Here is a 24,620-nt window from a genome sequence, read left to right as displayed (position 1 = left end):
TACCGTCTTGGCTCTTTGGAGTTACAGAATGAGTCTAAGATTGGGGCAGGCATACTGTAATACTTTCCCAGTTCGGGAAGAACATTCAGTGCTAGCAGTAGTAGCAGGTTCACTTGGTAGCATTTACATCCAAAGTCATGGGTAAGTATGTTAGCAAAGTTACAGTTTCAACTAGTGCAAACCTTTAGAGCATGTGTGTATTTGCAATGGGTACTATCTTGCAAAGTATGCTTTCTTCAGGAATCACCCTTTTATTTCCCTCTGGATGTGTGCTCTTGCTTTTGCTCATTTTTTCACACTCACTTATTCCTCTACTAGGATGGTGCTTCAGCTGTTCAGGAAGGTGAGCATCTCACAAAGCTAGCAAGGCTCAAGGGCACTGCTGGAAATGGTACTGCCTTCAGGAGGAAGGCTGTCCAGAGAACAGCTACATCATATGGCAAGAAATTTCTGTTTTCTTTGAACCATCAATATTTCTGATGTTGAAGGGAAATACCCTACAAATGGAGATGATGTTGGCCACATCAGCAGCCCTAAACAGCTGTCTGTTGTTTTAACTTATTCCAGCTGTGTTGAGACAAAACAGCTGCCATATGTTTGACAGCATCTTAAACCAGCTGGGAATCAGCAGTGTGAGAGATTTGAAGGGACTGGCAGAAGCCCTACCCAAGCAATATTTTCAGTGGGAAAACACCAATAAGATAACAATGGTAAAGTTCTGGAAATTGTGGAAAGCCTCAAAGAATGAGACAAATCTAACCAGATGGCACTTTCTGAATCAGGTTAAAAGTTGAAGCTGAAAATCTAGTAAAACTTGAACTTGAATGTAAGTGGATGCCTAGGGAAGAGCAGAAATGAGGAGAAAATACATTTGTGATGGTTCTAATGTATTATTTTCAAGTCAGATGTAATTATTAACTATATTCAGTTTTCTAATGGTTGTCAGTTCAAGATATGTCCCTGTTTTCCCCTAAAATTGCTGCAGGCTTGTAGTACCCTTTCCCTGCAAATCGACCTGCAAAGGAAGAGTCATCAGCTTGTTATTTATTCTTTAGCCTAATTTCTTTTAGTTCTGTTCAGTGAAACTGGCACACGTTAAAAGTCTGCGTTTTACATCTTTGTGTTCCCCATATCTCCAGTGATTGTGTAGTTCTGTTTTTTTCCAATTCAGAATATTATTTTTTTTCAGATGAGGAGTTAAAGACAGCCATGTTGTTTCTTGCGTTGAAGTCATACCGGAGTTTCGATCGTCAGTGTACTTCTTAATTAACTTTTTTCCTGTTCTTCCATATCCTTAAGGAGATTTAGGGACCAGAATTTCCTTGTATGTGTTGCTGATTAATGATTTTCCTTATTTCTGAACATGTAGTCGGTGTTTCTTTTAGCTGCTCATGAGCTCAATTATGTGCAAACCTTATCTAAATTGAACATGGCTCCAAGGTCTCATTCCAGAATTGTAATAGCCAGCTCGGAGCTGATAATCTTCAGCATGAAGCTAGGATTGTTTTTCCCTTGATACATCACTTTATACTTCCACAGTTAGGTTTTATTGTCAAGTGGCACTAGCCTTATGAGGTTCTTTTGTATTGTGCCTGCTGCATATTTTCCTGGTATCCTGGGTAGCAGCATCGCTAGTGGACTTTCTCACTTTGCTGCTCTGATCCTTCCTAGGTCATCTGCCAATACATTGGATGGCATTCCTGCAGAACTCCACTGACTCCTCTCTGTTGTGGGAACTGATCACTTATTCCTTTTCTTTGTTTGTTCAAACTGTTTATTCAGAGATCTTTCTCAGTTTCTCTTCATTTGCTTTAAGAGCCGTCCTTTGAGTAATTTAAAGAAAATGGCAATCCAGCTGGTTTAAGTTTGTTGGATTACTGACTGGTTCAATTGATTGCACTTTGTTAGCTTTCCTTGTAGTCATATCACCAGAACAGATCTTTTTGTAATCTGTAGTCCTCCCCTGAAAGATTAAATCATTTCTGCATTCTCATAGCTAAACCAAGGAGGGCCTCCTCTGAAGTACCTACTGATTTTGAGACTTCAGTTCCCTTTCAGTCAGACAGGTAGATCAGAGCAAATGTTTTTGTGGTGCATGGTGGTAAGTGCTTGAAGAATTCGCTGATGGGCTGGTGCAGGAATCAGATCAGTACGTAGTATTCTGCATACCTATACTGATCTATTGGATTGCAGGTTGTATAGTATCACCAGAAAATAGCAGACATACCCCTGCAGACAACGCCAAGAGGTGACTGGAGAGTACAGTAGAAAAGTACAGCTAGAGGAATCTAGACCAAATATGATCTGTGTCTTCACACTTGATTTCTAACAAGGGAAAAAGGCCTGATGTGTTTCAATAGCCTTCCATATTAGTCAAACATATTTTGTCTGACTGGTGTCTTGGAGAAAGAAAGCTCTATAAGCTAATCAGAAAGCTTTTCTGAAATGCACATAGCTGTCTTTCCAGTTATGTGATTTGGAAGGCCAGAGGGCTTCTTCCTCCTAGGGAGTCCAGAGCAAGTGTATCACTGAAATGAATTATCAAATTGACAGTTAGCATTGGCTCCATACACATAAGTTTTGCATTTCAGTACTGACATGCCCAAAAAATCTTTTTCAGATAGAATATGTAAAAGAATATTTATATCCATCAGCTTGATGCCTAGGTAATATCATAACATTGTTAGTGTAGAAGATGTGAGCCAAGGTACTAAAGGGGTTCAGTGCAGTAGTTCAGAGTCAAGCTCAAACAGAATGTTTAATTGCAACGTTAAGAGCAGCACAGCTGAGTGCACTCCTTGCAGTAGCACATTAGATGGCAGTAGTAGCCAGGCTCTTTGATAGAGCCTCAGGGGAAATCATCCAGCTTGGTTGCTGCAGTCTATGGCAGTCTGATTAACATAGATGGGAATTTAGTTACTTTGAAAGAAAACACATTTCCCAATTAAAAACAGAATCGCAGTGGAGTGCGTTTTCACAAGTGCAGCACTAAAATGTGGTGGATAATTCTTTTGGACTTTGAAGTTAGAGATGGAAAATATCTTAAGTGTTGTCCAGAAAAAAAGAAAGGTTTACATATTTGGTGTTTCTGTAGTGCTTTTTTTTTTCTTTTTCTTTACAAGGAGATGAAAATTTGGCGGCGGGGAGGACTTAGTGCAGAGAATGTGTTTTAGTTGTGTGAGGTCTTTGCTTTGTTTTTTGGAGGGGAGAAGGAAGGAGTTTGGTAGCTCTTGAATTACGTTAGCTAAAGGATGATAGCCTTGGAATATTAAACTTAGTCATATGGTAGTATAGCACAGTTTTAATGCCATCTTATGTACATTAAACTTCCTTGTAAAATAAGTTTGTAAATTTTACTGATCTCTCCTTGAATGTGAACTTTTGTTTTTTCTTATTTATGTACCTTTCACATTCTTTTTTACAAGAAAGCTGAGATTTAAATAAACAAACTTGGAAATCAGCCAATTGGGCTGCAGCAGTCCCAGCTGGTTAAGTGCAGTATTTGGGCTGGAAGGGAATTGCTGGCTCCCTGACAAGAAGGCACTGAGATGGTATGGGCGCGTTTGTTAGGAGCTTCCCTTCATCTGGCAGATCACACTGTATGGCAGCGACCTCTGTTGGAGAAGTTACAGCTCTGCAAAAGACTTCTAAGATTGCAAAGCAGAGTGCAAATTGCTCAAGTGTAAATAACTGTAAACAAAGTCTTTTTTCTTTCTAACAATTGTAAAATAAATTAAATGTGGTGTTTCTCAGAATTAAGTTTGAAAGCAGACTGACTTACGTTGAAAAGATACTAGATATTAGAAGGAAGTTTTTTACACAGGGAGTGGTGACGCACTGTAACAGGTTGCCCAAGGAGGTTGTGGATGCCCCATCCCTGGAGGCATTCAAGGCCAGGCTGGATGTGGCTCTGGGCAGCCTGGTCTGGTGGTTGGAGACCCTGCACATAGCAGGGGGTTGAAACTAGATGGTCATTGTGGTCCTTTTCAACCCAGGCCATTCTATGATTCTGTGAGGAAAAAGGGAAAAACATGTAATGATAATGATGATTTATTTTTTTCTTACCTCTAAACTTTCTCTTGGAAGAATTGCTCACATACCAAGGAGTAAACCAGAGTAGATTTTCCAGAGCCTGGTTTCTCCCCTTTTCAGTCCAGTTTGCTTTTAAAATAAGAATATTTTCAAGCAAATTGGGTCTGACTGAAATTCTTTGACATGTTTACCTGATGCGAGCTATGATAAAATAACAAAGTTATTCAGTGTCAGCTGTGCCACTAGAATTTTCCTGAATTAACAAGACTTTAAGGGTGCTTTTTCTGAAGTAACTGCAGAGTCTTCAGTGCCTTTCCCTTAATTTCCTCCAAGTGGAAAAATGGACTGAATAAACACTGACCTGACCATATTTTACAATTCTGGTTTCAAGGAATGTGAGCCTTTTTTACTAGACTGTTTTCCTTGGCAGGGCTCCGTTTTCCTGATATGACAGATTTTTAACTCATTTTTGTTCGGAAAACAGGTTTTATTGATGATGTGCGATCTTCAAAAAATAGCCTCATTTTTAGCTGAAGTAGCTAATTGTACCAAAGTCAGCTTAGCCAAAAGACCCGACATCAGAGGCAGTCCTGGACACCTCGACACCTTTTTAGTTGTGCTTTTATTAAATAGCCTGAATACTTACTTTCCATACAAGAAAAAAAAAACATTTTCTGTTTGTTAGTACAAATTGTTTTATGGTTATTGAAACCCCAGAAATTCAGTGGTGTATGTTTTTGCCTTTTCAGTTTATTAGAGGAAAAAAATTGGCTTGTTTCTCTGATGAGTGATATGTTAAGGAATCTCCACTAGAGGTCAGGAGTGAAAAGCAGTACATGGATCTTTGCAGCTTACTTCAATCTTAGGCAACAGTTTGTATAAAACTAATGAAATCCTCTCTAGTTAGATTGTCTAGTCATGAATGAAATAGCTTGTTCTCTGTCGAATTGGTGACTGGAGTGGTACTTTCCATATGTTTATTTCAACAGTGAGAATCAGATGTCAGGATCAAACTGATACATTGGATATTAATAACATTAATATAGCTATGAGGAATCTTGAATATGAAACCATCTTCAAAATCTAGCTCGTTTTGAATGAATGGTACCAGACTTCTGAATCTAAACCTGATAGTTTTCACTTGCTGGTCTTTTTTTATTTTCAGACTGAGTGATAATGAGTATTACTTCATTAATTATTTACTGTCTGGGCAATGTCATTTTGGGGCTTTGTTTAAAGCCAGGTTTTTTAATTACTTTAAGTACTGTGATAACTGACTGTAGTGGGGATTAGATTGTGTCAGAAGGAATCTGTACTTCCCTGGCACTAGTCAGAAAAGAAAGAAATCTGCATTAGATTGGGAAAAACATATTTGGATCCAAGGGAAATATGAAGACTTTCTGAAAAGAGCGAGTCCTTTTGTGTAGTTCACAAGCCTGTTTCCAGCTCTGCAGCCTTTGCTGGCTTTTAAGGTTGAGGGCAGATGTATTCTCACTGACTGCAAGGCTTAACTGCTTCATTGGAGTAGAAAATAAGACTTGATCCAATGGGCCATCCGCTTTGCGAGCTCATGTGTTGTTGCTGAGGGCTTCCTTTGATTCCACTATTGTGGGCAACCACTTATTTGCTGGCTTTTTCCTGTTACTGCCCAGATACTGTAGGCAGGGAATGTTCAGTAAGCCTTGAAGCAATTGCTGGGCTAATGGGATTATTATATTGGAGGAACACTACAGAGAGACATCCAGTTACGTTTTAGTTTGAGGTAGCACTAAGTTTATAGCTTTATATGTAGCACTTAGTGTCACTTTGTGATGTTATATTTTTCACGCTGTGTCTTTCACTTAAAATTTTACCAAAAATCTTCCTAGATGAGAGTTTTGTACCACATACATCCAACTGAAAATCCTACATCTGTGTAAGAAAATGGTTGCACTTTGTGTTCTTTTCATATGATGTTGTGCTTAACTTCTTCCAAACTCCAGAGCATGAATACAAGGTTTAACAGGGTGCAATTTTGGTGCACTGTGAGTGTTTACTTGTAAATTTCATTAGAAAAAGTCATGGGAATAGCGTGTGCTTTTTCAAAAGGAGAACAGGTATTTTCTTGTAGCAGACATTCCTTGGTGATACAAATGTGTTTTTTCTAACATTTAACTTCTTATTAGCTTGGAAGCATGCTATCTGTCTAACAGAAAACAAAGCAAAATCCAAAATGTCATGTGATCATCTTTCTAGTATTTTACATCTAACAGTCAGTAAGTTTTCCAGTTGTTCACCAGTTGCAGACAAGGTCTTTGTTAATGTACACTTTTTCTTTCAGGTGAGAGGGGGAAATGTCTTTGGTGCTTGCCTGAATTAAGTTGCATTGTGGATTTCTATTAAATTTCCCCTGGGCTTAGATTAGGGAAAAAAAAAATATTGAAACGTGTCAGAGACGTTCTCAGCATGAAGGCCATGCGTGCAAGACTTGTTTTGAAAATATGCCTTTGCTTTCCGCCTGTCTGATCATGACACTACACTCAAAATCATACAACCCCACAAGGCTGTAATGGGCCAAATCACTGTAATCAAATGTGGCATTCCGTATGTCTTACTCTGTGCAAGTAGGTCAAGTTTAACCCGTGTTCTTGGCTAGTGCTCTGATTTTTCCCACAACCTGCTCCACGTGGCTCATGCGTTGTGCTGGCGTACACAGCGTGCCAGGCGGGTCCTGGGCAGCTTCACAGGGATGCTCAGCCTTTGGACCCAAAAAAGGAATGTAGTTTTCTTTTTGATTTTATGGTAATGGAGTCATGTCAACAGGAAACTTCAGTTGTCTGATCTACCGAATCTTACACTGCTGGTTTTCCTAATGAGTTAGGAAACATTTGACCAGTGTGCTTCAGAAAGTTAATAAAGACCCCTGAGAGGGGAAAAAAAATTGCTGCTTTATAACTGAACTTTGTTCTCAGTGAGAGTAACAAAACTTGACTCAGCTTGAAGGTCTGAAGCTGTTGAAGAACAGCATCAGAATAGTGATGTAAGCTGTACTTAGGACTGGGCTTTTTGATGTTATGATTTCAATGAGCGAATTTCCTTCTTGGTAATATAATCATGGATTTTGTTCCAATGATGCTGGAATGATTGTGGATCAGAAGGCATTAATGCCCACAAAAGTACCTCCAGTTCTAAGTCAGCTGTTTGGCATTGCAGCAAAGACAAACTGCAGGATAGAGTCAGTAGTAGTGCCTGCTATTGGCTTTTGCCTTTATATAGACTTCAGAGTGCTTGAGCACACTTAATACACGAGAAGTCTGTTAAGAACTTATTGCTAAGACATATATGTACAGCTTTACATCCCTTTGTATTCTTCCAACATGTCATCTTGTTGCTGTCATAGTTTAATTTACTCTCACTTTCGATTGCTCTCCTGTTCTGAGAGAGATGGTTCACTGAACTGTTGCCATCAGGTAGATCAGTTACATCTTTTGCTTCAGTGTGTTTTATATCTGTTGTTTCACAGTAGGCTTTGGTGTATTGGTTAACCTTATTCCTAGAGAAGAAATGATATCTCAACATAAGGAAACTTTTCTGGGAGATGAAGGTCAGAATGAAAGTACTTGTCTGGCAAAACTGAGTCCCTGACCCCTTACTTCCATTTTAGGAACTGGTAGGGTTTTAATTAATTACCAGAATTAATTACCAGAATTAATTACCAGAATTAATTAATTCTGCAGTAGCTATATACTTTTCTGTAACCTTACTAACTTGCCCCAATCTGACATTCGGAAGTAATTTTACCCAGTGTTTATACCCTATGTATGACTCTTTAAACTGTTGTGAGTTGGGTTAATATCAAAATAAAGGCAGAACTACACAGAAGAACTCCTATGAAGTATTGAAAATATTTTTGTGAATGTGCAGGTGTTGCAGCTGATAAACTGAAACGTGCCAATAATTTGTAATTTTAGGTGTAGCTTAAGTTCTCTATAGGCTCTTAATGGCCTTTACTTTCATTTGCCACTTTTCTGTTAACACTGGAATTGTGATGCTTAAGGCATCGTTTGAAATTTGGCTCAGCTGGCATTAGGCAACTTGTATTTCTGCCATTGTAGTGCCCTTGTTGAAAGTGTTAAAGAATATCTTTATTTCAGCATTTTCTAGATTATGAACATCCTTGTTGAGGTCTGGGCCAAGTGACTCTTTCAGTCCTTTGTTTCAGAATATGCTTGTGAGATACAAAAAAACCTGATTCTCTGCTTTCTGGCACTGCTTGTTTATGTACTGTTGGCACAGAGCTGCTTGGTAAGCTCTGGAATAGAAAGCTGTAGAAAAGCACGTGTTTTGGGAATTAGTTTTTAAGATGAGTCTCAACTGAACGTCCTAACCTGGAACTTTGTTAAATAAAGGCTGAGAGATCTGATCAGACTTCTGAATGAAGTTAAGTAATTTGGAAATAGGACTTTGCTTTTCTGACATTTCAAGGGAGAAGTTGAATGCACAAAAAGGAGCGCATGCAGTGAGGAACTTTAATAAGCAGAAACCATTGTAATCAAAGCTGCTTTTCTACAAATCTAGATTTGTACCTGTTGCTTGGTCATTCTGCAGAAGTTGTTAGATTAATGTTACTAATTTGGCCCTGAGTAATTTTGAAAAATGTGGGATTAATTCACTGTTGTTTCTCTAGCTTTTGGATCCTAAAAAATCAGTCGCTTTCTGATGGTTTGGTTTTTCTTCTACACCAGTTGCATTTTCTTAAGGAACTCAAGAAATCTGGCAGCACAAGTTGTAAAGCCTTGGTCTGCCAAATATTTTGTTTAGGTATCACACTGCTTTTTTTTTTTTTTTTTTTTTTAATTCCTCATAAACTCACAATTCTTACATATTGCTTCTCTGCAAGTAACCATTGCTTTCAAAGCAGAAGACAAAGAGAAGACACTGGTTGACTGACATAATTAGACTAATTTGAAGCTTGATTTTTAGATCTTATGTTGGAGTCCAAATGTTTGACTGATGGCTTATTCTTAAAAGATTTTGAATCAGTAATACCTTGAGTTTGTCTTGCAGCAGTACCTCGCTGAATTCCTGATATTTCAGGGTTCTGATTTTAAGTATTTTTAGCTTCTGTAAGGCATTGGAGAGTCATTGAAAAGGCTGCCTCTTCATGAAGTGTTGTTTTCATTGTCCTACTGAAGGTATTTATTTATTTTGGAAACTTACTCATGTTTGAAAATGTCTTAAACTGACCTATTTTAATCTAATGACAGTGTAATTTTCCTTCTACTTCTCATTTCTTTTTAGCTGCAGTGTGACAGGAAACATAAATAAGAACAACTGTTACAACTTGATTCTCTTTTTTTTTTTTTTTTTTTGGAAGGCATTCAACTTGTATTGGACTTGTAACTTCACCTCATTTGATGGGAAGAACTGTTCGTTGGCCACAGATAACTACTACTGAGACACTTCCCAAGTTTTGTTTTGAGTGATGGGGAGAGAGTCAAAATCAGGCTTAAAACAGCTCTAGTCTTTTTGAGGTCACTGTTCTCCTAAGTACCAATGGCTTTATTGGCTGTAGATTGCAGCAAAACAATCATAGGTAGCACAATTCTTAAGCTAAGAAGGAGATGGCAATTCAGAACTTCATTTTTGCAGAAACTATTACTCTTCATATTTTTAATAATCACTGAGAAGAAGAGAAGAAATGCACTGTTTAGTGCACATCCACTACTTCCCACCAGAAGGTGATGGATCTGCAGTGTGCAAACCTGGATGGAAGCCCTGCTCCAGCTAACCCAGGCGTGTACTGAAAATAGGAAATGGTTATTGGAACTAAATTATTTTGCCATTTTTATTTTTAGGTTTGCTGGCATGGGTAATCTCATTAAGGTGCTAACCAGGGACATAGACCACAATGCAGCACATTTTTTCTTGGATTTTGAAAGTAAGTCTCTCAGCCCTTCACAGCTGGTGCATTTGAAATGGTATGAAGAGGGTTGCTTATACCTGCTGCAATGAAGGCTAGGGGACTCAGTTGCAAATCTGCAAATTGAAAAAGGGTTGCATGTGGTTTGGTTTTTTTGCCTTTGTTTTTGTGTTTTTGTTGTGGTTTTTTTGTTTTTTTGTTTTTTTGTTTTTCTCAGTAGGAGCCAAGCCACCATCATGCTACTGTGTAAATTTTCTTTTCTTGTGCTTAGTCATTTTGGGTCTCTGTGGTCAGTGATGTCCATCCATCTGCCTGCAAATCAAGTAATCATACAATGAAAAATTCTGTCAGTATGCCATGGTAATCTGTACTGAGCAGTTGTTCACTGTAATTCTATCTTATATACCAAAAGTACTAAATTATTCCTGGTTCTGGTTTATTCATTCATGGTGCAGTTAATGTATATTTTTACATCTAGAAGTCCAATGCAGTCAAATGAACTTCTCAAATCTTCTAGGCACCTTGTGCAAGAGAACTGGGGACTACCTGTGTTGGCATTTTCTGCACAATGAAATGATGCATCTTGATTTAGCTTTCTGTAATGGTCATCTCTCAAAATTATGAGAGCTGACAAAATTAAAACTCTTTTCCTCTGTTGTCCCATCAGGTAAAATCCTGTAGTGTTACTACCATGTCAGTGCTGGTAAATATGGTATTAGCCCTCAGTATGGTACTCCTGCTCAGGACACTGGTGCTAAGGTGTAACAGGACAGAATTAGTCACAAGACCTCCAATTGGAGTTGTGCCCCTTTCTCAAAGGGGAGGCTGTGAAGATGTTGATGTACGTCACTTCTGACAGGAAAGCTGCATTGCATCTCTGGGATCACCAGCTGGACGGCCCCGAGGTGGGCTCTCCTCCCCCTGGCAAAGAGGGAGCCTGAAGGACGGGTCCATGCCTGATGGAACTCCTTGGTCTTCTTCCCCACCACTTCAATCAACTATATTTGGGCTGTTCCTTCTTATAAAGGAAAATTTTCTTTTCTCTCATTCTTGTCTTGGCAGGTACCTTAACATGGGGAACCTTCTTAAAGTTTTGACATGCACAGACCTTGAGCAGGGGCCAAATTTTTTCCTTGATTTTGAAAGTGAGAAGATGATTTTATATATCTATTACTCTTTGCCTGCAGTAGACTGCATTTGTCATGTACTAAATGTATGTTTTCACTTTGCCATCTTTCTAACAGCTTTGCATGCCTGAGCTATGAAAAGTTCAGTGAACTTTTGACAAAAGTAATAATCTTCTTTAAAATAATCCAAGTTTCTAAAAAGTAAAATTTTTGTTTCCAGGAATACTTTCAAATTGCATTTTGTGGCTGGAATCTGATATAGTTTCCATTTTAAAACCAAAATTCTGTTTGGTTTTTAACCAAAACTTTGAAAATAATTTTTAAAAGAACTTGAATTCTTTGAAGACATACTGAAATTACAAGGAGATTGTGTCTTAAAGAAGGACAAAATATGAAATCTAATTCCTTCTTTGTGCACTTCCAGTGTGTCCCTAGGTGCTGAATGCAGTGTATACTGATTGGCTCACAACAGCTCTTCATAGCTCTCCAACATCGCAATGGTAGAGGTGTGTATGTGAACCTTACTTGATTTGGCATTGAAATTTGACAGTAAACCTCATCCATCCTCAAATGGGGGCTCAGCAAGTGTTGTAGAGGTGAAATTGCTTTTGAAGATAACAGAGGTATACCTTTGAGCAATGCCAAGAGTTCGGGAAGGTTCACATGCTGTTGGTATTTCTGCTTTTAGTTTTTGTTGCATGATATAATGTAGCCTAAGAATGGCAGGTAAGTGGTGTTGGCTGCTGCTGTGCATGTTTAATCACTTTATTTTGGGATGTGCTTTACCCCAGCTGTGCATCAACTAGCATAAAATAAGAAAAATAATGTTCAAAGTGCATTTTAACTTGTAACAAAATACATTGGAATACTATAACAACAACAAAAACCCACCACAAAGTGAGTGATATGGATAATACAAGATTCATTATCTTTTCTTTCTCCTAAATTATTTTTCAGTGAAATAGTGCCAATTGGTTTTATTATTTGTAACATAAAAGAGAGTGCTAGGAGAAATATGGTTATGCTTTAATATCATCTGAAGTTGGAATGTTTCTAAACCCTCATCCTGTAGTGTTGATTTCATCATCTGTCTTTTCTGAACATTTAGTTTACTGAATGACAGTAACCATACAAGTTAGCCATGAAAGGGAGATAATCAAGGGCTGTGTTCAAGAACTGGAAAACAAAACTTGTTTAAGAACATTTTGAGTTTCACATAATCTCCAAATAGATGTGAGATAGTGAAGCAGGGAGAAATGGTGCAAGAGAATATTGGAGCATTGGAAATCCAGCTTAGTCTGCAAATACAAACTGTTTAATAGGATTATCCACTAGTTCAAGGTAGCTGAATATAAGAGGCATAATTCTAGAATCATTTGTGATAAAAATTGCTGCTATTTTTTTAAAAGTTTTTATCCATCACTTCTTTTTTTTTAAGTGCATGTTTTGAGCATGAACATGATTTGGCATGAGAGTAAGGAGGTTGCTGACATGAAATGTTTATACATGCAGTCAAATTAAGTGACTTACACTGTGGCTGATTTGTTAGACTGTTCTTTATTCATTTTTAACTCTGTCCTATGTGTGTTTCTGCTGCTGTACTATGTACCCATACTTCTTTCTACTCTATTTCAGATAGCTTGCCTTGACAGAATCTTGACTTTGACACAGTCAAGATCTTTCTTCAAGACTTGGCACTTAATCTTGGGATACTTAAGATTATGTTTTTATGGGGAAGAGCAAGTAAGCTCTATATTAAAAACAAAATTCCCAATGCTGTATTACCTGCCTGGCCCAATAATGCACAGGCCTAGATCTTTTGTTTTTGAATCCAGGTATGTCCTTGGAATGAGCAGACCAGTTAAAAGTTCCTTAGCACAATACCATAGCAACAGAATCTAATCTCTGAAAAGTGTTTTAGAGATACAGATGCTGAATGTAGAAAGGTTTAAAATTGGTTTCCAGGACTCAGATATTTAGCTTGATGCTAGTTTGCAGTGATTTCAGTGACTGGCTATCAGAACGCAGGCAAAAAAAATGATGTAATGGGCTGTTGGCTTTTTCCCTGCATTAATGCAGGTTAAGCTCCTGTTTTCTTTGGTCATTCAATTCAGCTGTTTGAAACAAATAATTATTTTAAATATTCTACTAAAATCTTTGCAGTGCAACTTCAACAGCCACGTACAACATGGAAAGCTTGTATTGATGTCACTGCTGTCACAATGCAATCCTTCTCAAACTTACTGGTTTGAATAGTAGCTAAGCTACAGAGTACTTTTGCTTGCAGGTGGTGATCTCAAGCTAGCACTGAAAGTATTCTGCATTACCTCCAAAAATCTTGGCTAGGTTTCAGAGAAGCCACAAAGACAGTTTGCTCCAGAGCCCTTACAGTTGAGACTCATAAATCATTTCATAGAATCACAGAATGGTTTAGGTTGAAAGGGTCCTTTAAGATCATCTAGTTCCAATCCCACTGCAGGGTCACCTCCCTCCAAACCAGATTGCTCATCTCTAGCAGGCTGGAATTTCTCCCCTGTTGGTGAATACCATCCGGTTTCTGGGATTAATGTGTTCTTCCTTGAGAAAAATACCAGTTTTATACCTCACAGCAAACATTATTTAATTGTTACCCCTTATTTTCTGTCCCTCCTTTATTCTGTAGGCCAACCAAGATGCTTTTAAATAGTCACAAAATGTGTGTTCCTAGCATGCAACACGTTGTCATACTCCTACAGCGTTTAGTTCACATGACAGCGTTTGTATGTTGCTTAAGTCCAGTCTCTTGTCTTTAACATGTTACTGTGTGAGCATTCTGAACTCTAAATGTATGTTGCATTTAGTGCAATGTTCTAATTAAATGTGAAATTTACTTCTCGTTTGCTCAGAGGACACCAGTCTGCTCTTAATATTGGATTAAAGATGGGAAAGCTGCCCTGAATAAGCAGGGGTTAGCCCCCTTGGCAACAATATCAAACCTCAAAACTGCTCAGCAAGCTGTGCTGTGCTTGCTCTATTTGCTCTTGTAATGGGAGTTTTTGCCAGGTAAAAGTAAAGCATTGTCATGCAGTTGTGACATGAATTTACATTGTCTGTAAGAGGAAAGGGGGAATCCCTGAAGTTACCACCTTCATGTTGCTGTTCGGATGCCTGGCATTGCTGGCTGTTCATTCTCAATTATCAAGACAAGTTCCAGAAGTACATCTTTCATTCCTGGTCCGTGTCCTCCATAGTGAGGAAAACAAGTTTTACAGTTAGTGACTCAAACAAAGTCGCCACAGCTTGAGTCCTCATGTACATACAAGTGTGTGCAAATGCTCCCTCCATCTTTTGGAGCTTCCAGGGGCGCTGGAGAGAGGAGCCTCTCCCTTTTTATCATTCACTTTTCACAGTACAGTGTCTTACAAAGCCAATAGACCAAATGTTCTGAGCCAGCCTGCACGGCGGCTTGAAACTTTTCCACACTGTATTTTTTTAAACCCGTCTTATTCCATCCTAAATTATTTTACATTCACTTCACAGTCCTACGGACTTTACTTTTTATGTTTGCACTGTTCTCTAACTAAAAACACAGCACTTCATTGCATGTCTTGGCAATGAAGAATTACAGATGGGAGAGGAGCGTAGTTGGGACAAAACAAGATATAGTTTTGTCTGTTGAAAGTGTACCAAAATAAGATAAATGCCAGAAGAAATAATCCAGTGTCTACTGGATTTTAAAATGTGTATCTAGAAGTTAGTTACTTATAAACAATAAAATGAACACCTCCCCCTCCCCCCCAACAAATAAAGCCATTGGTTTAGGTTTCCTGAAACATTCTAGGGAAACGAAGTACAGTAATTGCCTTACATCCAAGGTGAAGCAGAGTTGTGGAGATAAAGGGGTTGCCATACATAGCCAGCCACTCAGCAAAGACTTCATAATTTGTATTCGGAGGGTGATTGTCATTTATTGTAACTTGGAAGGTCACAGTATCACATCTGTTCTGCTTGTCTGCTGGTTTTGAAAAAAGGAAGAGTTCTTGTGAGCTCTGTGCAGCCCCTCATCCCCCAGTGCTGAAAAATGACTGTCCTTAGTAGAGAGGGTAAAGAAAAAATGTCATGAAAAATTAAATAGGCAAGAGGGGTTCTCAGCGTGAGACAATCCAAGTGGCAAGTCTTGATTGCATTATTTAACAACACAATCTGGAATGCTACAGAGCTTCACATTTTAGTCTGTATTTCACTATAGCATTTCATGTTTGTGCATGAACTGCTGCCAGTCAACTTGTGCTTACCTGTCTGCTATATTCCTTCATTTTTTTTTTGTCTTCATTTCTTACAGCAGTCTTCAGCAGCTTTCAAAATTATAAATGTGACCTTTGTGATGATCTGAAAAGCACTGGCCACTTTTACTCGATGCCTAATCAATGTGGTGCTCTTGTACATACTTTTTTTTTTTTTTTAAAGGAGTGACCTGCTTAATTTTACCCATGATAATTCTTGGTGGTTCTCAAAATAGCACAGTTAAACTGTTGCAAAATCTGTAAAGGCGTGTATGCTAATAATGCCTACTCTGTCTATCTGACGAACCATAAAATTATGAAATATGATGCAAAAATTAAAACAAAATCCAGACAGGCAATGCATGTGAAACTTAATTTCTTCTAATGTAAACTCTGCTTTATAATGATTTTCTATTGTGTAACACTCATATTGGGATTTTTTTCTTTTTTTTATCTTAATGTCTCTGACTTCCATCACCATTAGTGAGTGTTGTATATATTGATCATAGAAAAATCACTTTTATTAAAGATTGTTTCTGGGCTTTTTGAACTGCACAAAATTATGAGGCTGTATTGCCCGTAAGATAGCTTTTGTTTGTCCCTATAGAAGGGTAGTAACAATAAATCCCTTGACTTTTGTTATTGGAAACCCTCGAATTGCAATATCTTGGTATTTATTTAATATCATATTTTGCCCACTTAAGTGGATGAATGGTTTTTTTTGTTTGTTTTTTGTTTTTTTTTTGTAAATAGCTGCACTAACAGCTTTGATATTTAACCTTTTTTGTATCAGTCTAAGAGGACCTAACTTTAGAGCTTTCATCAGAATTTTAAAAGAAAAAGTTTGTCAGGTAAAACAAGTCTGAGATATTTATACTGAAGTGGTTATGTTTAAACGTTAAAGCCTCTTGGTTTTCTTAAAATGTAGTTCCTATTGAATGACATTTCTTTAAATGCATACCTATATAGAGGTTTCTGAAAGAATAATCAAATATACTGCAGATAAGACAATGTATATCTTTAAAATTAAATGGAAAAAAAAAAGAGAGAACAAGCTTACACTAGGTTTTCTTCTCAACTATGGTTTTGCAATTAGTGCAATAAAGAATGTCTTGTGAATTAATTATATTTAGAAGTAAAAGATACAGCAGCTCTTTTCCCTACCAGTAACAAACAAGGGAGGCAGAAGAGAAGAAAAATAAGCTTACGCAGTAATCCCAGATAACCTTCAGGTGTTCATTTCCATTGTTAGTATATGTGTAGTGAGTGTGCTAAGTCCCTTACTGTACACTGAGTTTGCAGTGCACCCCATGGTGAAGATCACTTATCATTATACAGCACTCATAAAGGCATCCTGCCAGGATTTCTTTTCTGAATCTAATAGTAAATAAGTCAGAGTAGACTCTAGGGGGAATTTTTGGGGTGCTAAAAGAAGGTAAAATATGACTAAAACAAATGCAATTTGCTCTCTTTTGGTGTTCCTAATACATAGTAGTAATTAGTGAGTTGTATGAAGAGTTTGTCCCCTAGGTGATGGTATGCCTCTTGAATTCCATAATGTTGTTAAAAATATATATATATATTTAATATGTTCTACTGTTTAGATGCCCAACCTACAGAATCTGAAAAGGAAATTTATAATCAGGTGAATGTAGTGTTAAAGGATGCAGAAGGAATACTGGAAGACTTGCAGTCATATAGAGGAGCTGGTCATGAAATACGAGAGGTGAGCCAGAGCGTTATGATTGTGCACAGCCTGTGATTGTTCATTGATCCTAACAGTACCACTGGAATTTAACTTTGCTTGCAGGAGCTGTCTTGGCAGAGCATGTTGCCTATTAAAATTGCTGTCTTGAAATTCTCCTTTTGAATGTTCCTTTTAACAGCAAAATGGATGTCACTTGTTTCAGTAACATTAACGCACGTGTAATAGCACACTTCTCGGAGGTTTTATGGAATTGTTGCAATTTCTTTCTATTTCCACGTTAGCTCTTCTTAAGTTAGTGGTCGTTTGACAAGCTCGTAGCATGACTGCAATACAATGTTAAATAAGGTCAACATCTTTTTGTGTGCTGATTGGAAAAGTCTGATGTGTGAGAATCCTAATGCGAAAGGCTTCTCAATGCCTTCAAAGTGGCTTTTTTTTTTACTGAAGGAGGTGTTTGGAATGGAGACTGGGTTTCTGAACAACATGTCACTCCATTTTTTTCTTTAGCTTCCAGGAAAAGTAGAATAAATGCTCTTTCAGTTCCCTCTTCTTCTGGTTCAGATGGAAGAGTAGGGGCTGCTTTGCTCCTAAAGTGAGGAGAATTCTCACTGTAACGTGCTGTGAGAAATCTTACCAAACACAAGTCTCTGCTCACTCCATATAAATTGGAGAAATTCATAGCTATTCAGCTTTCATAAGTACCATGTGTTTTTATTCAGTCTCTCTGAAATGGTAAGTTAGGTTTAATAATGGTAATTGTGTCACACACAACCCTGGGGAGGGGAGATGGCTTACTCCTTTCTTTAAAGAGGGAGCATGTTCAAGCAGAGGCTCTAGGATCTGATAGTAATGTGTGTCACAGCACCAAGGCCTGAAGTTCCTGTGGAGAAAGAGACTTGCAGTTGAGAGGAGGTAGGCAAAGCAGAAGGAAGCTTTCTAGGGACCAGAGAGAAGTGTGCTGAAACTTGCAGCCCGGAGTTGACTGAAATGGATTTTGGAGTCAAGGACTTGACTGAAGAAGGGAGCTAGGGAGTTACAAGCTTTTTTATTTCTGTTTTCTTGATAAATATAAGTTGCAGAAAAGTCCTGTTTCTGTCTTAAAAACTTGAAGAGATTGAATTCAAAGTGTTACCTGTCTTGAAAACTTACTGTAAAGATGAGGTCTACACATATACGCCTTAAAGTTCTGACATATGACATATCTTTATGTTGCTGATTGTATCACAATGTCCCTACTGTAATATTTAGCCTGAATTTCATAGTGATTGTATTGTGGTTTGTTTTCTTCACTGTTTCTGAAATTGGTGGTAGATAATATTAGATAATTTGATCACTGAACTGCTTTGCTTGCAAGTGAAGTTGTTGATTTGTTGATCTGGTTATGTAAAGTTTCATAATCTGAATAACTTTATTTTTAACAATTTATTTATACTTTCTCAAGGTGTTTTTTGTTTTGCTTTTCTATGCAGGATACTTACTTTCAACACAAATGTTTAGTGCTTTTTGGAACAGTCTTTGGTTAGTCTTTGGTTATCTCTTTACTAGAAAGTGCTCAGTATTTAGAAATCTAGATTACTTCTCTTAACAATCACCCTGCATAGATTTTTTTTCAGTGAAGTCTCAGATATTCTTTATCTAAACATACTCTTTTCCTCCTTTTTTTCCTAATATAAGGCAATACAGCATCCCAATGATGAGAAACTGCAAGAGAAGGCATGGGGCGCAGTTGTTCCATTAGTAGGCAAACTAAAGAAATTCTATGAATTTTCTCAAAGACTAGGTAAGTTGAATGGTATGAACATGCTTTTTGTCTTCATTAGGTTCATACACTTGAAATATAGACATAGATCACATCCAGGTCAACCATTTGTTATGAGTTCTTATTGCAAGATTCCTTCTATGCACTTCTTTTTGTATACCGCCTTTTTCATGTGAAAGTAGATTTACTTCAACGGATACCTGAGAGAAGAGAGGATAGGAGTATACTTGACATCTCCTGTCCCTGTGGTAACCTGGGAGGGCACTAAGATACTGAGTGTGAGTTTATCTTAAAAACAGACAAATAAAACATGACTTCGGATGATAGGTATCAATCTTGAATTTTGTTTTATCTTCTTGAAGATAACTTGCACATTGCTGACAAAGCTGGAATAAAGCCTTTTGAAAAACATTTCATCACTTCATTAGTGCTGATTGGGCATAGTTTCCATAGCAGTTTGTAAGTAAATATGATAAAATTGACACATAGAAACCATTCCCGAAGTCTATTATTAATTGCTATGTGTTTTGGAAGATTGATATTTTAAGTCTAGTGTGTAGAGTATATCGGACACAAGAAGCAGGTGCAGTTGTATATTGTGAAACATTCTCTTCTCTTTTAAGAGGCAGGATTGAGAGGTCTGCTGGGAGCCCTGACAAGCACTCCATATTCACCAACACAACACCTGGAGCGAGAGCAGGCTCTTGCTAAGCAGTTCGCAGAAATTCTTCACTTTACCCTCCGATTTGATGAGCTCAAGGCAAGAACTTGGTGTAATTTTCTAAGTAGGTTAGAAAAGGAAAACAACTCTATTTAGTGAAGTTTGGGTTGTGTTCTGTTCCAGAACAGAGCATTTAGGAAATATTCAAATGTGTGCTATGGATGGCTTGTTCGCATGAACTACAGTTAGACTAAACTGGAATACAGAAGAAATATCATACTAGCTTTAGACACTTGTTACATTTCAGTTCATCATAGTCATGTTTCTTCAGCTGAATTTGGTACATCTGTTGGGATGGTGCTGGTGTTACTGTTAATAGGTGGGCATGTACTTTCTTGCTGATGTGAAAAGAACTTAGCTTATAATACATAATACCAATGTGTTGGTCTGATCCTTGGAATCAAACATACAAAAACATTTTTTCAACCTATTAATTTCAAATTCTATTAGAAGACCTCCTCCTTTCCTTGTTAGATCTTGTTCTGAAAAATCTGTGTATTTAATAAGATAGATTTGTTGTATGTATCTCTATTTACAGTGTCAAAAGTCTTTTATTTAAGGAATTTAAGTATTTTCTTTTTCTTGGTACTAAATTTTATGAGATCTTGTCTTTATATTTTTCTTGAGAAGTTTGTCTTAACTCTTTTCCTTCCATATCTACTTAGATGACAAATCCTGCTATACAGAATGACTTCAGCTACTACAGAAGAACTCTGAGCCGCATGAGGATTAATAATGTCCCAGTAGGTAACCTTTAGATGTTATGAAATGTAACCTTGTGCTACTACCTAGTTTTTCATATAAGGAAAAACTGAATTCTTCTTTCCTTTTGTGTTCTAGGCAGAAGGAGAAAATGAAGTAAATAACGAGTTGGCAAACAGAATGTCTTTATTTTATGCTGAAGCAACGCCAATGTTGAAAACCTTAAGTGATGCTACAACAAAATTTGTGTCAGAGGTAAGAGTATACATTTATGGGTTGGATAGCGTACTTAAGCTTTCCAGGGCCAGACATCATTTTGGAAACAGAACTATGGGGCTTATTCTTGCATCCAGAAATCCACGTTGTTTTTTTTTTTTTTTTTTTTGGAACCTCAAGAAACAAGAAGTGCCTTTCTTAGAAGCAGTAGAGGTGAACAATGTCAGCTAGCCACCTTGTGGATGCATTGCAAAAAATAAGCAGGAAGTAATATAACACTGATAGTGAAAGATTTCCTCTAGTAATACCTAGAAGGTAGGCATGCTGCCTGCTTTTTTTTGGTACTTGAATTGGAAACTTCATAAAATTTCAGGGGAAACAGTTTGATTTTGTGCTTAAAATGAAGAGGGAATCGCAGTGCGTCTTCCTTTTCTCCTTCTGAAGGCACTTCTCTTTTGCTGTTTAAAGTCAACTAAGGTTAATGAGAGAGAATGGATCCTGAAAAGTATTCCAATGTTGTAAAGCATTCCTGTTTCACTGTAGCTAAATATCAATGATACTTTAATTGTAGTGAATGTATTCTGATGGACGCTTGATAATTATGATGTTTTGTCTCAAATGGAAGACACCATTTTTAATTTAAAAAATAGTACATGTGTTAGAATACTAATACAAAGCCTTATTTCTATTTCAATAAATTCTTCATTCGTTCTTCTTTACACTTGAAATGCCTTGAAAAGTTACCTATCGTTTTAAATTTCTGAGATATTCTTCTGAAATGATGAGGCTTCAACGAAAAGAAAGACATACATCTGCTGCGCATATTTGGCTACAGAAGTCTGTCCTTAGAGAACAGATTAGATTTTTTTCCTTTAGAACTTCCTAAGCATCAATAATCTCACTGGTGCATTTCTGCAAGCAAAACAGATATGGTAGGCTTCAGTTTTGTAGACTTTACTCTTCAGGTTGCCAGCTTTTAATTTAATGTTTAAAACCCAGAACAACAAAAGCAAAAGTACAAAACACAACTGTGCGAAAGAACATTACCATAGTTGTACTGAAATTTTTAATTCCTCCATATTGCCATGCCAACAGATCATTGACTTGATTTATGTTTTATATTATAGTCTTTTACAAAAAATTGAAAACTGTTAATCTTCTTTTGCAGAATAAAAATTTACCAATAGAGAATACTACAGATTGTTTAAGCACCATGGCTAGTGTGTGTAGGGTCATGCTGGAAACCCCGTGAGTATTAATAGTACTAATATTATGCATTAATCATATCCATTTTTTTAGATGTGACTTGTGATTCATAATGAGGAAAACTATTTGAATAACTAGGAATTTTGGTGTTATCTTTTTACCAACTTAGTTGTTAATCTTGACATGAAACTAACTTGTTTTATTTTGCTAGCCACACAAATCGTGTGGTCTACTTTTCTGAACATATTAATATTTTAAAATAGAACAGCTATGAAAGCTAGACAGCCTCTTGGTGGTACTTATAAATGGTTTTCTCATATATAATTCAGGAAAATACACCATTTGAGCATGATTGCCTAGGGCCTCCTAGAAGAGAGGTTATCAGCAACTGTGCTTAATGGTGTCTCCTTGCAAGTTGACTTGGCTGAAGGCTGTAACAAAGTTACAGTGCCCTTGCCTGGGGATGAGATGAATTTAGGCATAAGGACAGTCTATAGTCTACTCAAAATTTGGGAGGCTTTGGGAGTGTAAACAAAGTCAAAATAAGCTTTGTATCTTTTCTGTGATGGAAATCATTTCTCAGCAGTAAAACTCTTCAGACAAGAGGCGCAATGTCAAATTAAAAGAAGATTAAATACCTCAGTACACATGTTTTGAAATACATTAATATCTCCCAGTGTTTATACCATTACTCTGTTTTGGAATAGTCATCTCATTCAAGAAAGCAGTCTACCATTGGGCTTTCATTTCCCTCCTGTCCCCACATCAGAAGTTTGAGTTGCTTGCATTTTAGGGAGTAGAGGGGAGAAAGGATAAGTCATGCTGAAAGCAAAGTTGGTGTGTTTTGTTTAAGTTTTTTTTGAGGGAGGGGGAAGTTTGAAACATAGCGACAGGGTGCTATTGTAGATTTGAGAATCTGTAACTTCCAGCTATTGCTTTCTAAGCAGTGGTTTTGCTTTTGTGATCAGATTGCTGAAAGGAAAAAGGAAAACTCTCAGAACTGTTCTTTCTCTGAGGATTTATGGCAGGATTTTATAGACTATTCTGCTCTAGAAGGAACCCAAAAGGATCATGGAGCCCAGCCTCTGGTTCCACACAGGACCACCCAAAATTTCAGACCTTATGTCTGAGAGTGTTGTCTAAACTCTCCTTCAACTGGAAGCTTGGGGATGAGACCACTGCCCTGGGCAGCCTCTTCCATGCCTGACCACCCTCTGGTGAAGAACCTCTTCGTGACACCCAGCAGACTCACCCCCTGGTGCAGGTCCAGGCCATTTCCTTGGGTCCTGTTTCTCCATTCCCCTTGTTGGGAGAGCTGTAGGGCACCAAAGCCTCCCTTCAGTCTCCTCTGGGCTGAACAAACCGTAAGACTTCAGCCACTCCTCATGTGTTTTGCCCTGTAAACCCTTCCCCATCTTTGCAGCCTTTTTTTAGACACTAATAGTTTTAGTCCTTCTTATATTATACTCAAAACTGCACTCAGTACCCAAGATGAGGATGCACCAGAGCAAAGCAGAGTGCATAGTTTTTCTCTTTAAACTTATCTTGGGTATTACTAGGGATTAGCTTTATTTTGTTTGATGAATAATTTTCTGTGTTTTTCAATTACAGTGAATATAGAAGCAGGTTTACAAATGAGGAAACAGTATCATTCTGTCTGAGAGTAATGGTGGGTGTCATCATACTCTATGACCACGTGCATCCAGTGGGCGCTTTTGCCAAAACTTCTAAAATTGATGTAAGTTTTTTGTTACTGAGTAATCTTCTGAGTATTTAAACTGTTTTGTAGTTTTTTTCTTCTGTGTGGATTTTAGTAGTGCAGGTTTTAGTAGCAGATGTGCCTTTTGGTTTGACAGTGAAAGGGTAGTGTTAACTGGCAACAGAACAAGTGCATAAGCAGAGAGAAATATAAAACAGGCCTTTAGATACATAGTGGTTATTGTCAGACCATTAAAAATGTGATGGAATTTGGGTGGTGACTTGAAATACTTGTGAACAGTCATTTGTGTTAAAAGGTACAAATCAAAACTACTGAAAACAACGGTGGCATCTGGCTTGTTCCTCACTCCTGTAAAATGCTTCATTCTTTGCTAGTCTTCAGGTCTAACTTGGTTTGTTTGGTAGCAGTCTGTGAAATGCATGCTGTTAACATATGCTGCTTAGTGGTTATTTGATATGGAGTATTATCCAATTGCCATTTTGTCATTATTTCACTAGCTGAATTGAATTGTTCTCCATAAATCTATTGTAGGCAAAGATTGTTCTTATAATTGCTTATTCTTACTATCGATGCATCAGAGTTTCACATCAATGTTGTGTCGTCTAAAGATAAGCAGATTTTGAATGATCTGAGTTATTTTGTTATAAGAAAACATAATACTGAAAGCTTAATTCCAGTATCAAGGAAGTGCACTCTTGCAATTTTTAAGTAATTTTCTCACAGTGGCAAATAATATATAACACTTCCGTAAGCTTACAAGGTACTTGTATGAAAAAAATCATCTTTTTTTTGACTCCTAGATGAAAGGATGCATCAAAGTTCTTAAAGACCAGCCTCCTAACAGTGTAGAAGGCCTTCTAAATGCTCTCAGGTAATCTTTTTTTCTTTATTTGAAGTCTTTGTAAATTTCCAGAAATTGTCCAGGGTCTTCCTTTCAGCAATGAAGTGTTTAGTGCTGGAGGTAAAAGACGAATGTGGTTATTGCAGGCTTCTTTCCCATTGTGTTTGGAGACATGGACACATGAAGAAGCTGTTGTGTTTTAAAGGCTATGTTGTAAATTTGCTCTAAGATAGCTTTTTACATGCATCAGCTGTATGCAGGATAAGAGTGGGTGAAGAGGTGTATGTGACAGAGTAGCAATTGTACCTGAAGGCAAAATTGTTGACTAATAAATTAGTATTGCCATATCCTTGGCTGTGTGGTTTGATAATGTTAATGATTTTATGTATTGTTAGCAGAGTCTGAGAGTAATTTAATACAATTT

At 37.5% G+C, this 24,620-nt stretch overlaps 1 protein-coding gene across 13 annotated transcripts in view; it reads left to right on the top strand.

Annotated features, from left to right (window-relative positions):
• Positions 1-24,620, top strand: part of CYRIB (CYFIP related Rac1 interactor B) — a 97,135-nt gene that overhangs the window by 69,598 nt on the left and 2,917 nt on the right. For 8 of the 13 annotated variants that reach the window (XM_085221687.1, XM_085221679.1, XM_085221688.1 and 5 more), the window contains 9 exons: positions 10,997-11,079; positions 16,928-17,049; positions 18,706-18,811; positions 19,414-19,550; positions 20,177-20,254; positions 20,352-20,468; positions 21,598-21,677; positions 23,247-23,373; positions 24,156-24,226. In XM_085221687.1, coding sequence (XP_085077813.1) covers positions 11,007-11,079; positions 16,928-17,049; positions 18,706-18,811; positions 19,414-19,550; positions 20,177-20,254; positions 20,352-20,468; positions 21,598-21,677; positions 23,247-23,373; positions 24,156-24,226 — 911 coding nt within the window. In that variant the 5' untranslated portion in view covers positions 10,997-11,006. Of the gene's footprint in view, positions 1-9,869; positions 9,953-10,996; positions 11,080-16,927; positions 17,050-18,705; positions 18,812-19,413; positions 19,551-20,176; positions 20,255-20,351; positions 20,469-21,597; positions 21,678-23,246; positions 23,374-24,155; positions 24,227-24,620 lie in introns of all 13 variants that reach the window. The other 5 variants (XM_085221685.1, XM_085221684.1, XM_085221686.1 and 2 more) reach the window with 2 other exon arrangements.

Source organism: Meleagris gallopavo, chromosome 3, assembly GCF_905368555.1.
Source record: "Meleagris gallopavo chromosome 3, MGAL_WU_HG_1.1, whole genome shotgun sequence".
NCBI classification, from domain to species: Eukaryota; Metazoa; Chordata; class Aves; order Galliformes; family Phasianidae; genus Meleagris; species Meleagris gallopavo.
The sequence above is the reverse complement of the archived record's forward strand: the minus strand, read 5'-3'. Positions and strand labels throughout refer to the sequence as shown.